The 20,692-nt window shown below is 37.3% G+C and overlaps 1 protein-coding gene across 3 annotated transcripts; it reads left to right on the top strand.

The window, feature by feature from the left end:
• Nucleotides 1–450: 450 nt before the first annotated feature.
• Nucleotides 451–18,401, top strand: SGA2 (ASF1 like histone chaperone). Of its 3 annotated transcripts, none has more exons than XM_088855622.1 (4): nt 451–819; nt 1,110–1,276; nt 15,267–15,382; nt 17,449–18,401. In XM_088855622.1, exons 2-4 carry the CDS (start codon nt 1,168–1,170, stop codon nt 17,791–17,793), a joined length of 570 nt encoding a protein of 189 aa, XP_088711748.1. In that variant the 5' UTR covers nt 451–819; nt 1,110–1,167; the 3' UTR covers nt 17,794–18,401. The 3 variants fall into 3 exon arrangements, 2 of the variants coding, with proteins under 2 accessions (XP_088711748.1, XP_006843956.1); XR_016047409.1 differs by lacking the exon at nt 451–819 and adding an exon at nt 15,507–15,623 and having other exon boundaries at nt 1,108–1,276; XM_006843893.4 differs by lacking the exon at nt 451–819 and having other exon boundaries at nt 1,108–1,276.
• Nucleotides 18,402–20,692: the final 2,291 nt, after the last annotated feature.

Genomic DNA, 20,692 nt, shown 5'->3' with positions numbered 1-20,692 from the left:
ACTATCCCAATCATCTGCCTAGATCTATATCACACATAAATATGTCTCTGTGTACAAGTTTAAGGTGATTACTACTTATCTAGAATCAACCCCTTTCCCTTGAGCCAGAGGCCCAGGTACTCAGTTCCCTCACTTTTTGAATGGGGCTACCACTCAGCCTGGTCTCGAGCCTAGAAAAGCTTAAAAATTATCATCACCCGTCCTGCCCCGTAATAATCTATCAAGCTTGGTCTAGGCCCGTCCAAATAAATACCAGGCCCCGCCCAATTAGAGGCTATGTTTTTCTAAAAAAGAATATCTCTCTCTTCAAACTTTTATTATCTGTAGTAAGCCAAAAAAAATGCTAAAATAATTTATAAAAAATTTAAAACCTTATAACTCATTGAGAAATAAAAAATATTGGGAAGAGGGTGATTACATGTGGCCATTCACCCCACATTCCCCATCCCTGCCGCCCCCTCTCTCTCTCTCGAAATCCTCTCGCTCTCTAAAAATTAGTAGCTTTCTATCTTTGGCCTAAAACGGGGACCTCTGAATTTAGTGAGTTCTATTTTTTACCTGGAAAGGGTCACCTTGGCAGATGAAAGAGAGAGAAGCTGGAGAGGGCTTTCGGGCTGGGGGAGAGGCGGGCAAGAAGGTTTTGGGCTTTTCAGGCCATTTCATTAAAATCCCGCCCGACTCCGATAAAAGCCTGTATTCCCTTACCCCGATCTAAAGCCCGTACCAGCACCGATTTAGGTCCGAAAATGGCCACATTTCGCAGCCCAGCCCAAACCATTGGCAGCCCTACTCTGGAACAATCCCAGCCTTCCACTCACTGTATTGCTAATAAACCCCGCTTAGTTTTCACTTACTTTTAAACCGTCAATGTCATTTTCCAATCCACGAAACATAAAACTTCAAATTTCCCGCCAATATTGGCAGCGACATTAGCCCGGGCTCTTTACTGTAACCGGCCACTGCCGGTCAACATGACCTCTCTTACGGGCAGGCCTCACTATAAAATGGTTTTTATTTAGAATTCATAAATCAACACAAAATAAATAAAAAGAAAGAAAAAGCTTGTATGTATTTGGTTAATAAAGATACTAACTAGGGTTTTGGTCTAGGGTTTCGTTTGTCTGCAACTTTCATGGCGTTGTCCTGATTTCATTGGTTTTCTCGACGATGAGTGCCGTCAATATAACAAACGTCACGGTCTTGGATAACCCTGCTGCTTTCCTCAACCCCTTTCAGTTTGAGATTTCATATGAGTGCTTGCTTCCCCTTAAAGATGGTAAAGGCTTTGCCCTAATTATGCAATGGTAGCTCTAATGTTTTTATTTTTATTGGTGCATTATAGGATTTTTTTGTCTGTATAATTATTAAAGTGGAATGGTTTGTGAAATCTAAGTTTTTGATATTGATTGTTTTGTGGCAAACGCTAAAAAGCCAGTTTTGCTTTGTTATTTCTTGTTAGGAGAGCATGTAACTCTTGTTTGGTCTTCTTGTGAACTATTGAGTTTACGATGTCGCATCTAATGCGGGTGTGTATGGTTCTGTGTTTTTTGGAAGTGATTTTTTCTTTTGTTATTTCTTTATTTATTTGTTTCCTGCCTTTATTGGCTTTTCCTTGGGTTAATCCTTTTGAAATGTATTTGTATTAATCACTTACCAAAACAACTGTTGTTTTCATTAAAATTTTCTGTCACACTAGTTATTAATCAAGAAGTTATCTAGTCAAATATGGTCTTTGACCAGGGATTACTCATTCTGGCTTCTTATCTAGCTGCCTTGCTTTTGGATTTGTTCATTTTAACATAGACCTTCTTATAGTATGCAATTTGTCTCTCCTGTCACGCCTAACCTGTATCTATGTTTGGGAAAGAAACGTCTATTATTTTTTCACCCCAATGGTGGTAAAATTGATTTTGACGATACTATAATTTTTTTTTTTTTTTAGTTCCAACCATGCAGTGGGATGATGATCCACTGTTCCATCAATTACATATGTCAACATAAATAAAACCAAAATGAAAATATTTGTACGACACAACATTTCCAAAATCAACTGGTGACCAAACTGGTGATTTGGTTTAATCAAAACTAGTTCAACTGCTGGTTGAACTAATTCGACTAGATTTTCATAAAAAATAGGAATAATAGTGTTAAAGCATAAATATATTTTAAAAATTGCACAACGCTATTTAACCGGTTTGATAATTCAAACATTGGCTTTGATCGGATTTTACGGAACCTTTTTTACTTTGGATTGGACCTCTTCTCACACTGATTAAACTTCTCCTTTAATATTATATGATAAATACTAAATCATTGAGCTTCCTTTGCTTAAGTCTATTCCTTTTTTCTTTTGTATATGCACCTATAAGAAAGAATGCACGTGTACTACATGAGCCATCCACTTAGAAATTTAAATTTACGCTTAGGGAGAACTGAAAATAAAAGTATAATTAATGCTATGCCTTCTCTAATAGAATAGTAATGTCAAGTAAACAACTAAATATACCATCTTAAACGAACTAACTTCATCCACAACCAGAAGAGATTGTAACTAAACTTAAGATTTGAATAGCCATCTTTTGGAGGTTTGGAGCACCACTTCCATTATGGCTCCACCATTGGGCTGCAAATTGGGTACAATCTCTATAATTAATTTAATTTTATCAAGGTCATATGGACCCAGACCCAACTTGTCGGATCCAAAATCCAGGTCTAGATTCGGACCCGGACAAGTCGACCCATCCGGTCCATGGTTCAACCCGACCCAATTCCCATGCCCAATTGTGTGTTGGATTTTGGTTTCTCAAAAGCTACATTTTAGGTCTCCCTTAACTGCCTAGGGCATCCTTAACAGCAGTCAAACTGCAATTTCTCATTAACCATGGTCAAAATGACAATTTCTTCTCATATGTAAACATGAGACTCCTCAAGAAAACACAATCAATGCCACAAGGAGAAAGGTGTGGCAAAGCTCAGTGGTTAAACCTTAGATTCCAAGGTCTTTTAGCAAAAATAAGCTATATGTTAAAGAACTATTTCCAAATTCATTTAAACGAGAGGCTTGGGGAGGGGCTACACTAATGATGGAAAGGATCAAGTAGAAGAGCAATCACAAAATTTATTAGAACATTCTGGGCAAATATAAGCCATCTCAAACGTCATGGTTGTTCAATAAATTTTCAACTATATCAATCTCTTATTGTAGCAGGATGCAATTGAAACTTTAATTTTCTTCAATACAACTGGAAATGATTCCAAAATCATAAAAAATCTATATCAATGTGTAAAATTATGTTAGAATCATGACAGAATGTAAAGATTCTACTCAAGTTTCTTTGAATCAACAAAAGGAATCCTAGGTCAAGAGCGCAGTCCATGGAATATTATAAATAACTAATGAAGTTTTAAAAAATTCAAAATTTTATTAAAAATGTAAGAAATCCAAGGATTCTATAATAATTTAATCCTTTCACTCCTAATTTAAGTGCAATTTATATTTTAATTAAGTAATAAAACTTTTAAAGAAATTAAAATTTGAAACACTATTAAAAATCAGTGTGGAAGTTGAAAACTTGTAAAGTTTCCGTTAACTTGCAACTTGGAAGAAAGTTTCAAATGAAATATTACCTGGATTGTAGTTGGTCCTTGCGTCACTACCATTTCCTTCCCAAATGACTTTAATGCATATTTGTACAAGATGAATTCCTTAGTAGATATCTTATCTTAGATATTTGGCTTAGGAACAAGTTCACTTTCCATCCATAATCTCTCAAATTGTGCCATACTTTCCCTCGCCATTGCCCAAACCCTTTGCTATCTCCTTCTTAGCTCCATCTAAAGAATAGTGCATAAAGCCAGCCCACCGAGGGCTGGTTGCTATCAACCAAGTGCAAGACCGTGCTAAGGTAGAGATAACTCTTAGTGAGCCGCCAAGAATTTATGGGTGACAGATCGGGCATAGGAGTACTTTGGGATATACACAATGGCAACAAATGTCGAGCATACGATGATGCTGCCCCTTTGAATTTTGTGGAAGTGCACGGCAGAGGAAAGGGCTATTCTAGGAGGGGAAGTCAGCTTGACTGGAATACTAATGCTGTGGGGCAGAGTTGAGATTAACAACAACCTAATGAGAGCCACTCTAGCAAGTGGTAGTAGGATTGACAAACTGTTATGTTGTGTGCTCGACAACACACACTTAAGGAGAAACAAGCAAGTACTTACTTCACAACAAAAAACCATAGATAGAATATTATCAGGGGCCCTCTTTGCTTTGGGATCTTTAGACCGCTTGCATATGTTCCAATCCTTTGAAGTGAACATAGATCTTGATGGCATCCTCTCCCATATATTATGTAAACTCAAGTAAGCGGTAGCAAATCTGGTGACCACGAGCCTTACTAAATCTATCTTTTTTGTAAACTTGCGCATCATGCGAAGAGTAATGGTGTGTCTGTATATGAAATTTGGGACCTCCTTAGCCTTGGAAAGTGTCCCTTTGACACTTGGAATTCTGAGCCTTACTAAATCTCTCTTTTTTGTAAACTTGCACATCATGCTAAGAGTAATGGTGTGTCTGTATATGAAATTTGGGACCTCCTCAGCCTTGGAAAGTGTCCCTTTGACACTTGGAATCTCACCATTGGTCTCAAGCATGAGGTATGTGCAATGTGCAAGGGTGTCCAAATATATGAGGCTTTGTTTATAGAAGTAAATGAGCGGTACAAAAATTAGATGCAACATCATTTGTGACCTCTCGTATTATATGCTTGTGCTTCACCTCCAACTTGCCCTTATCAATAAAAACGCATATATAATATGCATTGCGAACATCTGTAGCAGCATCAATAGATCTAAAAAACGTTGTTCCTAAATGATAGTTTACCAAAAGTTCATGATGCTCGTTCTCCTCCTGTCACACCATGGATCTATCATAATGGACACCTCAAAATGAGCACACTCATCCTTATTGTACTCCTTGGTGTATTCTATCTCTTTCTTCAATAATGTCTTTGAAAGCTCATATGGATATGGGCCTTTCAAACCTTGGCCCAAATTGCCCAATTACTTCCAGCATTGTATGGACACAAGGTTTCAAAATATGCTAGGCGGCTCGTGTGGCCTTGGGTGCCCAGTGGCTAGGCGGGTGCCCAAAACCTCAAGTGCCCTGTGGTGACAAAATTTTCATAAATAATGCATATATGTGCTGTCCAAACGCTCATATATTCAGATATTTTTGTCGATTTTGTATATTTTCCTTTTTAACATTTTTATATACCCTAACTAATTTTTTTGTGCTTATGTAACTTCAAATTATTGAAGATTTAGTGAAAGACATAAAAAATCCATAGTGTATTAGTCTCGAACTCTCCATACTCTATAGTGCCATACAATCTTCGTAGAAAATTACACAGACTCGAAGTCTCCAATAAGACCAATACAAAATGATGTAATATCAAATATAAGATAAATGTAAAAGAATGAAATGGGATATTTTCAATTCCAACAAGATTGGGTAAGCTTTTGGATGATTCTTAAAACTTTACAATTTTTTCTCGATTCCAAAAGATTTGCAAAAGCAATGATTTTTGGTGTTTTTAGAGTTTAGAATTGAATTTTTTCACCTTGGGAGTATAGAATACCCCAAATGAACCTTTTCCCCCTATTTTATGGGTCAAAAAGACCCAAAATTGCCCTTGACAGGTTATTTTTTTACCAAAACAGGGCCCAATTCTTGGGCGCTCACCCAGGATTGGGCGCTGGGCATCCGCTTAGCCTGCCTGGGCAGGCCTAGGAACTGGTGCTAGTATATGCCTAAGCTAGGTGAGGTCAAGCTCAAAACCACCGCAAAAGTCTTCTAATAACCTTACTTGTTCCCTAGGAATGATTTCAAGAGGATATGGTAAGGTTTCTGAGGTTTCTACAAGATTTTCAAAAAGTTCTTCATTCAAAAAACATTGCACGAATCGATCGATTTTTTGAAACCTTGTATTTGACAGTTTAGGTTCTTTTGCCACATTATTATGAAAGTCAACTGGTTCTATCTGATGCTTCTTGTCTTCTTATTTGTCTGCAGTTTATTTTCTTATGTATTCCTTGAATTATTGTGCTACATCTTCTTTAACCATTCCGGCAATGTGGTGATTCACTCCAAAAAGAAAAATCTCATCATATGAAATTGTACCTTGCTATGTTGTATCTTTTCTCCTTGTTGCAAGGGCATTGATTTCCATTGATTTTGGCTGCAGTATTTTTCTATTGTTGAAAACGATAACAAAGTTACAATTTTCTTAGTTTAAGAAGTAGAAACGTGGCTTACTTGGAAGTGCACCAAGTGTATTTGTGAATGTCTCATATGATAATAGGTCTTTGGCAGTGGTTTTTAGTTTTAAATATATAACTAGTGATATTCTCATAAGAAGAAAAAGTGAAATAAATTTATCCTTTAAAGGCTTAAGGAAAAAAAAAGAAACCTTGAAGACTCTGCAATTTGGGGGAGTACAATTTTCTCAAGGTGGTGTGACATGCTGTAGTTGTGGGATTTTACAAAAAATTGAGGTGTATGCATTGCATTTATTCACCAACCTATGCTTTTAGGGGTCTGCCTCCCCATTCCCCACACTTTAGCAAACGTGGCGCACCTTTTTAAGGCTTCAAAGGTGTGTTTCAGATTGCTTTTGGTCACGTTTATTGCTAAGATAATGTTTCTGGGTGCCAGTCTTTCTCCTAAAGTTACAACTATACTTCCTCTATTCTACTGTTGTTTCCTCATTCTCTACTATCGACCGTGTGATCCGTACTGCAGTCCATCCCCTTTCAACAATTCCTTCAATTTTTTATGATAACAATCCTTTTTATTTTGAAATTTGGTGTACTTTGTGATTAGGGTTTGGTCCCCACGATAGCATTCATTTGTGTGGGGTTATGACTGATTTATTAAAACACACCCACAAACACATATATGTATTTGTATTTATGTCTATGTGTTTTCCAATCAAACTCATCACTAATATCATGTAGGACTTATTTGAAACATTTTTTTGGGGAAATTTATAACCAAAACCCTCTCTTAGCGCAAGGTTTCAAAAGACACCTCCCATTTAAATTCACTACGTGCTGCCCTACGGACCCAATTAAAGCCTCCAAAAACCATACCGTTCCCAACCAATTGCACTTTTCCCCCCTAAACTAACTCTTAATTCTCTTTTTCCCCTGAAGTCCTGAACCCTCAAAACTCTCTAAAACTAGTTCCTCTCTCACCAACTCTCTTTGTTGATCAGCACCTCTCATCAGCTTTCGCTCTCTCAATTACAATCTCTCTCAAGATCGTTAGAACCATTTTGTACTCTCTGGCTCAATTTGTGAATAGCCATTTCTACAGTTGTTTCTCTCTAGTAGTAGTCATGGAAGAAGAAACCTCTGATATGTCTTCAAGGTTTGTGTGGTTCTCATTACTTGTCCGTTTTTCAATTCCAAAGCCAAGAAGTCAATAACAACTCAACGACAGCAATAACCTCTCTTTTGTATTCAAAACCACGTGTTCTCTCTCCTCCTACTGAACTCCTGTTTCTCTCCACCTCTTGATGAGATCCTCTTCTCTAATAGCACTCTACATCCAGCCCATCCAATTGATCCTGAATCCCTGAAATCCAATGGCCATGTGATCTCCACAACAAGGCAGGCATCTAAGTAGAATCGAGGGATAAGGATCGTCTACATAAGAGAAATCTTAGCCTTTGATAATTTAACCCCTCTAAACATCTCTCTATTCATGATTCATTTTTTGTGAATTGCTATAGATCGATCAATTGGACAATTCTCTACACATTTATTATTATTATTTATATTGTTGATGTTTAGTCCCAAGTTGAGCAGTTGGGGGTATATATGTCCCTTGAGGCTCTATTTTTTTTTTTTTTGGGGGAACCCTAAACCCATCTCAGTTCCTCTTATTTTTTATCTTTTTTGGTAGCTGAATTGTATTAAATCATCTCTGTTCTTGGACTGAAGTGTTCCACTCTAAAAGTTCTTTGGGAGCTGTGCATCTCAGAGAAATTTCTTGGGATGTTGGGCACACCATAGAACAGCAAGCAAGAAGATTAAGAATGTCCTTATGGCTTGGGCTTTGTTGGCACTGAGTTTAGAGGAGCTGCAACCCAAGACTTCATACTTGATTGGTGTATGATGGGAGAGTACCTGGATAGATGACCTAAACCTAGCCTGCATTTCTGTCCCCCCTCTATTTAGCTTTTTGAAGTTTGAAAATCTAATTTTGATGGTAGCTCTTTAGGGAGCCTTGAACCCTTAGGGGTGAGTGTAATGTTTAGAGAATGTAACGGAATGATTGCGAATTTCTTCAAGGGCCAAACTGGCATGTCTCTCTCTAAATAAAACTAAGATGTCTGATGGGTTTGATATTGTTGATGAGTAAATTCTCAGGTACATGTCGGAGGGAGACTCAATTTGATTTGATGAGCAAATTCTCAGGTACACGTCGGGTTTGACATCATGGAGGAGTTGATGTGGTTGCAAAGTCCATTGGTTGCTCCTTTCAACACGTACGCAGGGAGCTGAATGGACTCACCAATAGACTCACTAAGGAAAAGGCGACCCTCACCTCTCACTTGTCAATGAATACTTGCCCCATTATACTTATCTCTTCTCGATCTAACTTTTCTTTGTCCTTTCTTGTTTGTCTTCTTTCTTTGATGTATATTTTACTGTTCTGGGCTCACTTTGACCTCAACTAGGTGTAAACTTCTCTTCAGCAAGGATGTGGTCATTATTAAAAAGAAGTATTACACTCTAAAGCCCAAGAAAGGGATTACATGATTATGAAATTCTCGATACGCTCCCTGGATCACAGATAATTTTTGTATAATATGTAATGTGAAAGCTCTTTTTATTTCTCTTATTCCAAAGGGTATAGATGATTATCTCCATGTATTTTCTTTTGAAAACAACTTAAAATTGTTGTAGTAGTTGGATTACATTTGGCTTAGGTAATGTTGCAAGGTAAGTGAGTAAGATTTTGGAGGTAGGGGCAACATAGAATTGTGGTAGACAAATTTAGGACCTGCTTAGATTGCATGTAAGTTTCTTTTTTATTTTATTTTTTTTGAATTGTTGCCGAAGTATTTCAATTACTGGAGCAAATGCTTAGATCGCATATAAGTTGGCAATGGCACTGCTTATAGGGCTTTTAATGGCATTGGGTTGACCCGGCCTTGGTCTGGGCGATGTCCCCATTAGGACCCACCTATAAGAGGGTTTGGTTGGGTTGGGTGAATTCTGGATAGTTTGGGTTTGGCTCTGGGTCTTGGTAGGGTGTAGGTCTAGACGTGGATTGACTCGACTTGGGTTTTGTAAGTGATAAAGGCCCATTGAGTTTACTTGGTTATGGGTCTTGACTTATCCTATGGTCTTGTGTGGTCAGATCTGTGTCAGGGTTGAGTTCAGTTTGGGCTCACCTTTTAGCAAATAGTTGAGGTCATGGTTGTTGTTGACCTAACTTGGAACATGTTTGCGACATTAATGGATTCATATGCATGGTCCCTTCTCCTCAGCAATTTGCATAGTGCTGATTTGTACAGAAATACTTGCTTTTACGTAAAAACTCACTTATCGGATGGGCATAAAACTCTAAAAACCTGTTCTTCACCCAAGGCAGTTTGGCATGGTGACTAAACACTCCAAGCAAATTGGCTCTTTGTTTAGTACAAAGGTCTTTGCTTTATCAACTATTGATTAGCCATAGTTTATTCTTTATTTTTGTGAAAAGGCAAAATGAAATTATTCCAAGCCACTAAAACTAGTATTTTTGACCTATTTTTATCGAATGGCATAGAAGGTTCATAAGACCATTTAGTTTAAAGGATTTCTTGATTTGATAAAATGAATTCCTAAATTCAAAATAAGGTTGGAATAAAATAAAAAATTAATTGTTGCACTTAATGATGAATCAACAATAGATCAATGTGTCAAATGAGTGGCAAAATGTTTAGATAAATATGGCAGGCTCTCGTTTAGTGTACGTTATTAGAGGTTATAAATTAAAGAGAGTCTCTCTAACTAATTTTTCAAGGGATTTATTTTGAAATATAACATATTAGAGTTCTACGGTACATAAACCGCATCTTCTATCATAAATATAGTAAATTTAATTTTTTTTGTGGTAGTATTTTCTTGTTAGATATCATTCTAATAATTTATATCTCCATTGGGTTTCTACAATTTTGTATAAATTGTTGGAAATTAGCTAGTACAAACTGTCGGCAATGGAACAACGTTTGTTCTTGCTAGTTTTGATAAAAGGTTGTGGAGGTTATTAAATATTAGACCTTAAATTATGAGAGATTATTTTATATACCCTAGATCACTGAGAAAAATAAAAAAGATTATTGGGGAAGTGGAATGGTTCCCGAAGCTTGGAGCAAGTTGGCTGTTAGACAGCTTTGAGGCCTCAAAGTTAATGGCGGGGAAGACCTAAGCATTAGGAAGATGCAGGAAATGGGAAGACATAAGGATACTCTTTGGAAGATCAGGGGCATACTTTTTTCAGTGGGGGTATCATGAGCATGAAAATCCCTTGTCTTAGATAACTAGAAATTAACTCATGTAAGTGGTGACCTCTTTTAACTCCGCCTTGGCGGGCCCCATATTGGTCATACCAGTCCCAAGCCCGGATAAAAGAGGAGAGTTGTGTTAGGTAGGTAGCCATTGTAAAACTTTGTCAACATTTTTCATGAATCCTGAAGACCTGAACCTATGTTATATATGCTCATGTTAGGGCGTTCCCTATATACGAAGTGACTTATGGTTTTATTAAGGGTATGGCCCTTGATAGAACAAAATGGCGGAACAAGATTCATGTGGTGGACCTCAAATAGTTGAGATAAGCTTCGGATGATGATGAAGTGGTGACCTCTTTTCTTTCTTTTCCTGTTTTTCTTTTGAGAAATGTGGTGACTTCTAAATGAATAAACTAAGTTACTAGGTGTTTTGGTAAAGTATCTGGCAGCTATTAATAATTATCTTATTGCTTGTTTCATACCATGTTAGGCAGATTTTCCCTCTATTTTTTCAGAAATTTTCCAATTGAGAAGTTTGGTTTCCTAAAAATGGAATGGAAAACGAGAGGTGTTAATATTGGGGTGGCCGTACGAATGTGCTGCTATTTTGGGAAACTTTCCTCTTAAATATTATATTGATTATGTTTTGCTTTTTGAATTTGAGTATCTTTCCTTGTTAACCTAATGTGCTTAATCGATTCTATGATTAAACCTTACAAAAGCTTAAAACATCATAAATAAGTATTCCTATTAGTGAAATCACTCATTTCTGCTTGTTACATTGCATATATGTCAATGTAGTGTCTCTTTAAGGAGAATGTATCAGTGGATTTCTTTAAAAAAAAGAAAACAAAAAAGGAATGGTATCAATGGATTAACTATGCATATGGTTTGGGGGTGCGGTGAGGAGTTAGTGGACGAATCATGCGAGCAATGAATTTTTGTTATCTAGTTTGCGTTATGCCTTTTTTTTTTGACAAGGTTACATAGGATTGGAACTTGAGATGTTGGGCTATGAAAACCTAGCCTCTACCGTCTGGACCCAAGCTCGTTTCCTTAGAGCCATGACTTTTTGATTCGCATTCTTTATGTAGAGCTGTTAAATTGAAATATAATATTTATGAGCCCCTCTTAGCATTTTCCAGAAAATTGTGCTACCTGTATTGCCGTGTACATTCTGGTAGTGCAGTCGGTGCTATGCTGTATATAGTATCAGACTATCAGTACTCTATTACTTTTGCACTGCTGTCCACTGCATTTCAGCAGCTAGTGTATCTTCTGCATTCTTCTTTTGTTCTAAATCACATTTTCTCTATATTATACTTTAAATCATATATAATTTTGGGAAAGTTTGGGGCTTCTTTTGGAATGGTAGCATCCGTTCCTGTTGAGTTGTGTAATGTTGAGTTGCTTCAATTTGGACCCTCTTGGAATTCGGGATTTGATTGGGCATGCATGGGTCGTCCAAAATTTGGAGACCACCAATGAATTGTATGGGCCTTTTGCAAAATTCGATTGGTCCACTGAGAAGTGTGGATCTGCTGTAAATCCTTTCAAGTTTGAATTGACCCCTTGGATCACGAAATTTAGAACTGGGCTTGAGCATCAAATAGCTGTTGGCTTGGAATATCCTCAGTTTCCGCAGAAATTTCAGTCAATGGAAAACTCCCACCTGTTTCTTCTTCCATGTGAGTTTTTCACAGGACAATATTTCTCATCTCTCTTCACTGAATCTTTCTTCCTCTGTTTCTCCATCTGGGTTCCTTGATTCTTTACCTCTGTTTGTTTCTGAAGACTCGCCATTCTTATCCGCAACAAGGCTGATTGATTCATTTGAGGAATCTTTCCCATTTCTTAGCTTAGTATCTCCACAGCCAATGCTTCTTGATCTCCTTCATGTTCCCCATCCTTGTAATCCTTTTCGTTGGTCCTCCACACCTTAGCTTTCTATGTCTGTTAGTAGTTCATATTCTGAGTGCAAGTTGCTGATTTTAATCGTATCAGTTCCTTTCTTTTCATTCTCCCTTTTAAGGACTGATCACTGCTCTTGTTGCTGTTGCTGAACAGTTCAGCCTGAAGTTTTTTTTTAAGCTGCCGATCTAGTTTCACTATTGTGTTGATTAAATTATCTACTGCCTCATTGTTGAATGTCCAAAAATAGCCATTGAGGACCGCTTTGACGCAGTTCATATTCACGAGATTCCTTTCAAACCCTGCATCTATTAGAGTTTTTTGCGGAGTGGTGCTTGAATTTTACCTCCATACAAACTCGAGCGCATTCCATTTACTTTTTTTTCTTTAGTTGCACTATGCATTGCAATTGGTTTTCCAAATGCAGAAGCTATATGTGCCCAGTGAGACATTCATCCAACAATACTTGGGCAAATTTTTTAGGCAGATCTAAGTCAATTGAGTTTTGGTTTTGGGTTCTGTGGAAGTCCCTGCCCATCCATTTTTGGAGTTTGAGATTGGTGCCAGCCTCCAAGAATCTTCCATGGCCTCTTCCTTTCTGATTTAGAACAAGATGTGATCCTAGCCCTTGCAGATATTGTTTATCTTCCCTTGTATCACCTACATGGGTTTGGTTTTTTCTAACAAGAAGCTCCATGATGGTTTGGTTCCTATAAGATGGTTGGAAATCAGGTTTAGCCTTGATGAATTCTTCTCTATTGAGTATCACCAGTGATTTTCAGTCCTTAGATCTAGTTTGGGAATAGCTAGATTTGAGGAAACTCAAGGGTGGTGAAGTAGCACCTACCACGTCATATAACAGTTTTCATAGCTTCCCAAGCCATGGCTTGGCTTTTTCTTCGATGATGGGAGAACGAGTATGTTGTTGGAAGGAGTTTAGGGGAGGAAGTTTGAGGTTGTGGATGTTTGGGAGATGGTGGGTGATGGATGGTGGTGGTGGCCTTTGGTGTAAAGGAAGCGACTGTGCATGTGCATTCATGTTGCCTGCTTCCATGTGTCTTTCCTCTTGCCTGAGCGTTGAATTGCTTCTCTTCATTGGAAGCTTGTAGAATGGGTAGGAATGAGGCTTGGGCTTCATTAGGTAGCTGTCGATGATTATGACACTTACATGCATGTCAATTGTGCATTGGTTTGGATGGATTGATGTGAATATTATGTTGTTACTTGTCCAAAAACAGTTGTGGCATTTATTTGAAAAGAAAATGAAAAACTGAACCCAATAAGGCAATGAACAATATGTAAACTTGAGTAAGTTTCATCTATCAAAGCCAAATAAATAAAAATTACGAGGTCCCTAGAATATTTCCTGATCCAAATTAAGTGTTCCACTTCCTTGCACAAACTCCTCTTCTGTGACTTTCTTAATTTCTTATTGTATTTTTTTTGCCTCCTGGGTGCTGATTGGTTCTGAACTATATGTATTGAAGCTTAAAATTGAGTATGTTGATGTTGCTGTAGTGTTGGAATTTTTTTGAATATAATTTTTTTTTTTTAAAAAAAGCCTGGTTTACTTTTCACTGCATTGCTTTAATTAATTCTGATACTTTCTTGGGAAATATCATGATGTTTAGTGGGATTCCCATTCCATTTTTAAGGCGTTTACTCATCTTGTGCTTGGGAATATTGTTAATATATATGCTTGGCCCCAGCAAACATTGAATCCACTGAATGAGTTGTCAGTTCTGGATGTTTAGTTAAAGCTGACTCCAATCTTCATAGGGTGCAGTTTGTATAGAGCCGAGGCTCTAAACAATAAAAGTAAAGTGGACCGTCATATAGTGTCGAGAAATGTGGTTTCAATATTGGAAATCTTTGTGATAGCCTTAAAATGTATTTTCATATTTAATTATAAAATTTAATGCTTAAAAAATAGTGTAGATCGAGCAGATCTATGAAAACTTGAAAATCTTGAAAATTGACTGTCAAAAAATGCGTTACAAGATGCACTATTTCCAAAACTTGAAATCTAATTTTTCTCATGTCCATGCATCTTGATGTGAAATTTATCAAGATATATTTGCAGAATTATTTAAAATTTTACTTTAGCTGTAGACTAGTAAATTTTAAAGCCCATTTCGATGTGTCATTTGATGGGCTATTTGAAATTTGATTGAGGATATTTTGGTATTAAAACAACCTCTTCTAGTGAAATTTTTGAGGTGGGCTCCTATTTGATTGTTTAGAGCCTCGGCTCTATATAATTTTTTTCATCTTCATATGTATAAGGATAGCCACATTTACATGATTGGAATTGTTGGCTTTATGGACGGTCCTTAAATTGTATTTTGGTTTAGGTGGCGCGGGCATTGTTATTGCTAAGAAATTTGATGCGTTGTAGCCCTGCTGTATTCTAGAAAATTCTTTACGCGTATCTTCAAAAGTTAAAAAATGGAGGTTCACATTGTAACTCTGCCAAAGTAATGATAAATTCTACCAAGCCTTAATTTACTCTCTTGTTAATAAAATTGTGATGATGATGTACAGGAATTACTGGCAATTTACAAGAAACTAGTGTAACTGGCATTGTGTTTCCTTTTTTTTCATGCACTCTTGTATTTCTCATCTTTCATTCGAAATCTATTGCTCTATTGAGAATAATTCTGAAATCTTATGCAGTGAGTACTCTATACAATTGCTGTCATCCATTAATTCATTTCAAGTATGTGCTTCTTTAACTTTCTTCAGGTTACAATGGATTTCATCTTTTATTTTGATTTTGCACAGATCTGGAATGGAAGCTCATATATGTTGGTTCGGCCGAAGATGAGACATATGATCAGCTGCTGGAGAGTGTGCTTGTGGGGCCGATCAATGTTGGAAATTACCGATTTGTATTCCAGGTTATTCTACCATTCATTTATTAAAGCATTTATCCCTTTATTGGTATTAATATTCAATCATTTTGTTATAAAAAGGTAGTCTCTGTTTTTATTGAAGCTTTTTGCTTGTTCCTTTATTGGAAAGTGCACCTTAATCTAATAGTGGCATATGGAGCTCCAAGAGGTACATCCATCATCTGTTTTTGATGACGTGGTGGAGATTTAACTCTAGTTGAGCTGGACTTTGGCATGGGTTTGAGTGGTAAGGGTGGCTAACTCCCTCACCTTACCTTTCTAAATATTTGGATGTAGGACTAAAAGTTCGTTTAACCCACAAAGCAATCACAATTTTCTCTCTCTCTTTTGCCCCTCTCACCGACCACCTAATAATCTGCACCAATAAGGTTATTAAAGTGACATGCCTTGGCAAAAAAGGTGGGCTGCCCATGTGGTTTTCAAAAACAAAATCCCAAACATTAAGTTTAAAAAAGACAAATAAGGTTATTAAAGTGACATGCATGAGTTTGCCTTGGCAAAACAAGTGGGCTGCCCGCGTCATTTTTTCAAAAACAACATCCCTAACATTAAGTTTAAAAGAGAGGTAGGCTGTTGTCTTATTGTCTATTAAGATTAATCCCACATCAATGGGGATAGAAAGAAATAAGTTGTGTTCTATAAAAGCAGAGGCATTGGGGTACTTCAAGCAATGACCCAGCCTATTGTCAAACCTTTTTATTGGCAAGTATCCGGGTCCGGGTCCAAATCCGGGTCTGGGTTTGGGTCCGGGTCCGGGTTCGGGGTCTCGGGTCCAAGAGTGCCCGTCGGGTATGGGTACTGGTATATAAAAATTAGGCCTGTTGGGTACGGGTTTGAGTCTGGGTATATATAGTCTATCCCGAGTCTGGGTTCAGCTGGACCCGACCCATTGACACCCCTATTGAGTGGTTAGCAAATGATGTTATCATGCTACATCTGAAGGAAAAAAACAAGTGAAAATATCCTATTAACCCCTATTTTTAACTTTTATATCTCATTAGACCCAAGAATTAAAAATATTGCTTGTAAGCAAACTGACTTCATCTTTTCTATCTTTTAACCCCCTAAACCCTTTTGACCATGTATTATTGACCTCAACAACTTATGAAATGACTCTATATATATCTCTATCTAAAATTCCATCTCTCTCACATCACCGTCTCTCTCTCTCTCAAGATTCCATCTACATTTGAAGTTTAATTCCTACTGCTGATCTACCCAAAAGGAAAAAAACAAGTGAATATATCCTATTATCCTCTATTTTTATATCTTGTCAGACCTAAGAATTGAAAATATTACTTGTAAGCAAAATGATTCTATCTTTTCTATTTTCTAACCCCCTATACCCTTTTGATCATGTATTATTGACCTCAACGATTTATGAAATGACTCTATATATATCTCTCTCTAAAACTCCAGCTCTCTCACATCATCGTCTCTCTCTCTCTCAAAACTCTATCTCTTTTTAAAATCCAAACTTCATCTCTCTCTCTCTCACATCATCGTCTCTCTCTCTCTCAAAACTCCATCTCTCTTTCTAAAACTCAAACTCCATCTCTCTCTTTAAAACTTCATATCTCTCTCTCTAAAACCCAAACTCCATCTCTCTCTCACACATAAGAAGGTGTGCTCGTGTTCGAGCTCACGCTAAACCCCTTGGCTGGTAAACTCATCAAGAAGCGAAGAGAGAGAGATGGAGTTTTATAGAAAGAGAGATGGAGTTTGAAAAGGGTGTCATTTTAGTATTTGTTTGGGTAAAAAATTTATGGTTAAAGGGGTCCAGGGGGTTGTAAGATAGAAAAAATGGAGGCCTTTTGCTTACAAGTAATATTTTCAATTCTTGAGTTTCATGAGATATGAAAGGTAAAGAGAGGATAGGGAGATATTTTCTCAAAAAAACAAAGTGCTTAAATGACCCCACTATGGTTGATCTCCATCGTCCATCATTAGAAATGGGTGCCGGATGCCATACTCCTTGGGATCATGCTTGACTTTGTTTATTTTCATAGTATATGAAAATTTAGTTCAAAAAATTATTTTTGTTGTCTCAGGCTGACCCACCAGATCCCACAAAGATCCCTGATGAGGACATCATTGGTGTGACTGTGCTGCTTTTGACCTGCTCTTACATGGGTCAGGAGTTCATCAGAGTAGGTTACTATGTGAACAATGACTATGATGATGAGCAGTTGAGAGAGGAACCTCCCCCCAGGGTTTTGATTGATAGGGTGCAGAGGAACATATTGGCCGACAAGCCCAGGGTTACGAAATTCCCCATCAATTTTCATCCGGAGAGCGCTGACTCCACAGATGCTCCTCCCCCTTCATCTCCTCCATCTTCTGAGAATCCCATAGAAGAACCACAAACAGAGCCTTCTGCTAGATTGGATACCTGAAAAGGGAAAAAACAGCTTTACTTGACCTAATTTACACTGGGTGTGTTAAACGGAGTTAACCACTGAAGCCTTATGGGAAAGCAAAGAGAGCCCTAGTACAAGAAAATGCAACGATGTGAGGGTTTGCCTAATGAGCAAGTTGGGTCCAATCTTTGATTTTCTGATTAAGCATTGCCCATGCCTTGCTTTGCAGATGTATGATGATGGGTTTCTTGCCTTCTAGCTTCTTTTGCGTCTCCCACCAACTTTTCTCTGGTTATTGTGAAGCTTCTTGCGACATTTGAACAACTATGGTGATATATAAATCTTGTGACGTCACAATTTGGACACCTAACCGTATCCATGGGTGGTGTAACCAAAGTTTGTTTGATCAGAGCAGTGTGATTTTGTTAAGTGTGAATTAGCATAGTATTCTGAGACCAAGACTGCTTGAATTTTCCTCTTTTATTTGGATTTTTCATTATTTTGTCATCCACAGGAAGTACAGGTTTTTGAATTTCTGAGCCATGAATTGATGCCTTTAGATCATGGGTGATACACTCTCTCTCTCTCTCTTTCAAATTTGGGTTGTAATGAGCAGTATGTGGATGCAATATTTTCGTTTCAAAGCTGATGTGGATTCCTGTTACTACACCTTTTAAATATGGATTTGGTATAGGCCTGTAGGAGCTAATATTGTTTTTACGCATCCTTTTTGGTTTCCCATGTGATTTTTGCCATATTGGAAGGAGTTTTTGCAAATTCATTGACTTTCTCTTCTTAAAAAATAATCAGAAAAGCACTAAATGTTGTTTGCATAGGGCATTTTTTGGGGTTTCTTTTTACCGGGTTTTAAATCTATTAACTTTTTAGTATTTTTTGGATCATTGATTGGGACCGATTTAGACCCAATCCGGATAGTTGAGTAGTGATGGATTTGTGGGTGGATGATCTGGGTTTTGAAACACTGTTTTTTTAAGTATAGGATTGTATACGCTTGAATATGGTTAAATTTGTTGGGTTTATGTGGTTTTTAAAAGTTTTATGAGTATGTAATGAAAAATATTTATTATAGTGGAACATAAGATCAATCGGAGTATGGTCTCTTAGGGATCATATTAAGCAAATGATGTTTGTTGATGTCGGGATGTGCTTGATGATCTAGGCCAGTCGGTTGAAAAACCCATGATACTTGAGCATAGAGAATAAACTGAGAAGGGTTATGAGTTATCTCTTGATGAGGTCGGAGCTTATGCTTGGATGAGTGAGTAGAGAGATTGTGTGACTTTTGTGTGAGCTTATGCCTGGATGAGTGAGTCGATGGAGTGTGACTTTTGTGTGTGATGGTAGGTCTATAGAGATGGGAGTACAAAACCTCATCTATGATCCATTATACGGTATGCATATCGATAGATCATTTGGGAAAACCAGATATCAACTTTTGGGTGAAGCGTATGCTTGTGCGAGAGATACCCTTATGCACTATAAAGCTGTAGTCGCATCAGGTCGTGGTGACCTTGACTCGTCTATAGGGAAGGACTTGTAATCCACAAACTGGGATTGCGACCCCTTGGTTCATCGGCGACTCTGGTGACTTGCTAATGAGTCCCTACTTAGACTGTGGGTCATGGGAAACACTGGGTCGGTTTGATAAAGCAAATGTGGTCTGTAGTTTACTGTTGAAGGTGGAGTACCCCGTGATCGTTGATCGAATTCTTGAACTATATGGACCTATTTCCCATCATATTAATTTAATTGTGTTTATTTTATTATAAAAATTATTTTAGATTCATTATTTAAATTTTTATAAGTTATTTGATATTTTATTTATTATTTTTGGACTTATAAAATGAAGTTATTAATTAACAAAGTTATAATGTTTTAAAATTCATTTTGTTTAATTTTAAAAATACTTATGAAAATTACATGGGGGGCCCATAATACACATGGCCAACCATGTAGGTATTGGGTGGGGCCGCACGTGCCTCATATGGGTGGCACGCCCCACCCTTGGATGCCTCCTCTTGATTACTTTGTGTACAAGTTAATTAAATATAGTAACTCTATCTTGTAGCATATGGTCAAATATTGATTTGGAAATATTGATCATATTTTATCTTGATTATTGAAGGAATATCTTGACTTGTTATATTATTATGGAAAATAAGAGATAGAACATGCTATTTATGGAATGAACAATATGTTATTAGATTTAATTTATTTATAAAATATTGATGGGAAAATGGTTTAAAAAAAATGGGATAATAGTTCATGAACCTTCCATAATGCTGATGACCCATCTATGAAATGGATGACTCAGATCTCTTACCCCACAAGTCACCCTGATCAACGGTCCATATTCAGTCTCAGGAAAGAAGCAAACTGCGAGAAACCCTAAGAAACCATAAACTTAACTTTGCACTATAAATAGGGATGTACCGTCTCTTATTATCTACACCTTCTCTCTCGCACAACTCTCTCTCTAACCCTCTCTCTCTCCTAAAGACCCATAGGGGGACATGCCCCAACCCTAAGCCTCTTACTCTCTCTCTCTCTCGACCTAGGTATTAAGGTTTGAGAAATTAGGGTTGAGCCTAAATTATTTTGGGGTTAGGGTTTTATAGAGATTTAAGGGTACTTATTCAGTTTAACCGAAATTGACTTTCCCAGTTCGAGATTGAAGCTAGACTGCTGATCCCGCGTTATCAGATGTTGGTGACTCGGTGTGGGGTGTAATAAACCCGGTTGAAGTAATCTCCAACATCTTCTTTTATTTCATACAATTTATTTTTATTCTTAAGCGTAGTATTTAGTTGTATAAATGACATCAAGTGGTTGAGTTTTATTTTATTGTTAAGTTACCTTTATTTTGAAACATTTATTTATTGTAATATGACCATCTGTAAGTGATCTTTTTGCC

The sequence above is a fragment of the Amborella trichopoda genome, chromosome 13, assembly GCF_054954075.1.
Source record: "Amborella trichopoda isolate Santa Cruz 75 chromosome 13, AtrichopodaSantaCruz75HAP2 v2.0, whole genome shotgun sequence".
Classification (NCBI taxonomy): domain Eukaryota; kingdom Viridiplantae; phylum Streptophyta; class Magnoliopsida; order Amborellales; family Amborellaceae; genus Amborella; species Amborella trichopoda.
This window is presented reverse-complemented; position numbering and strand designations above follow the sequence as displayed.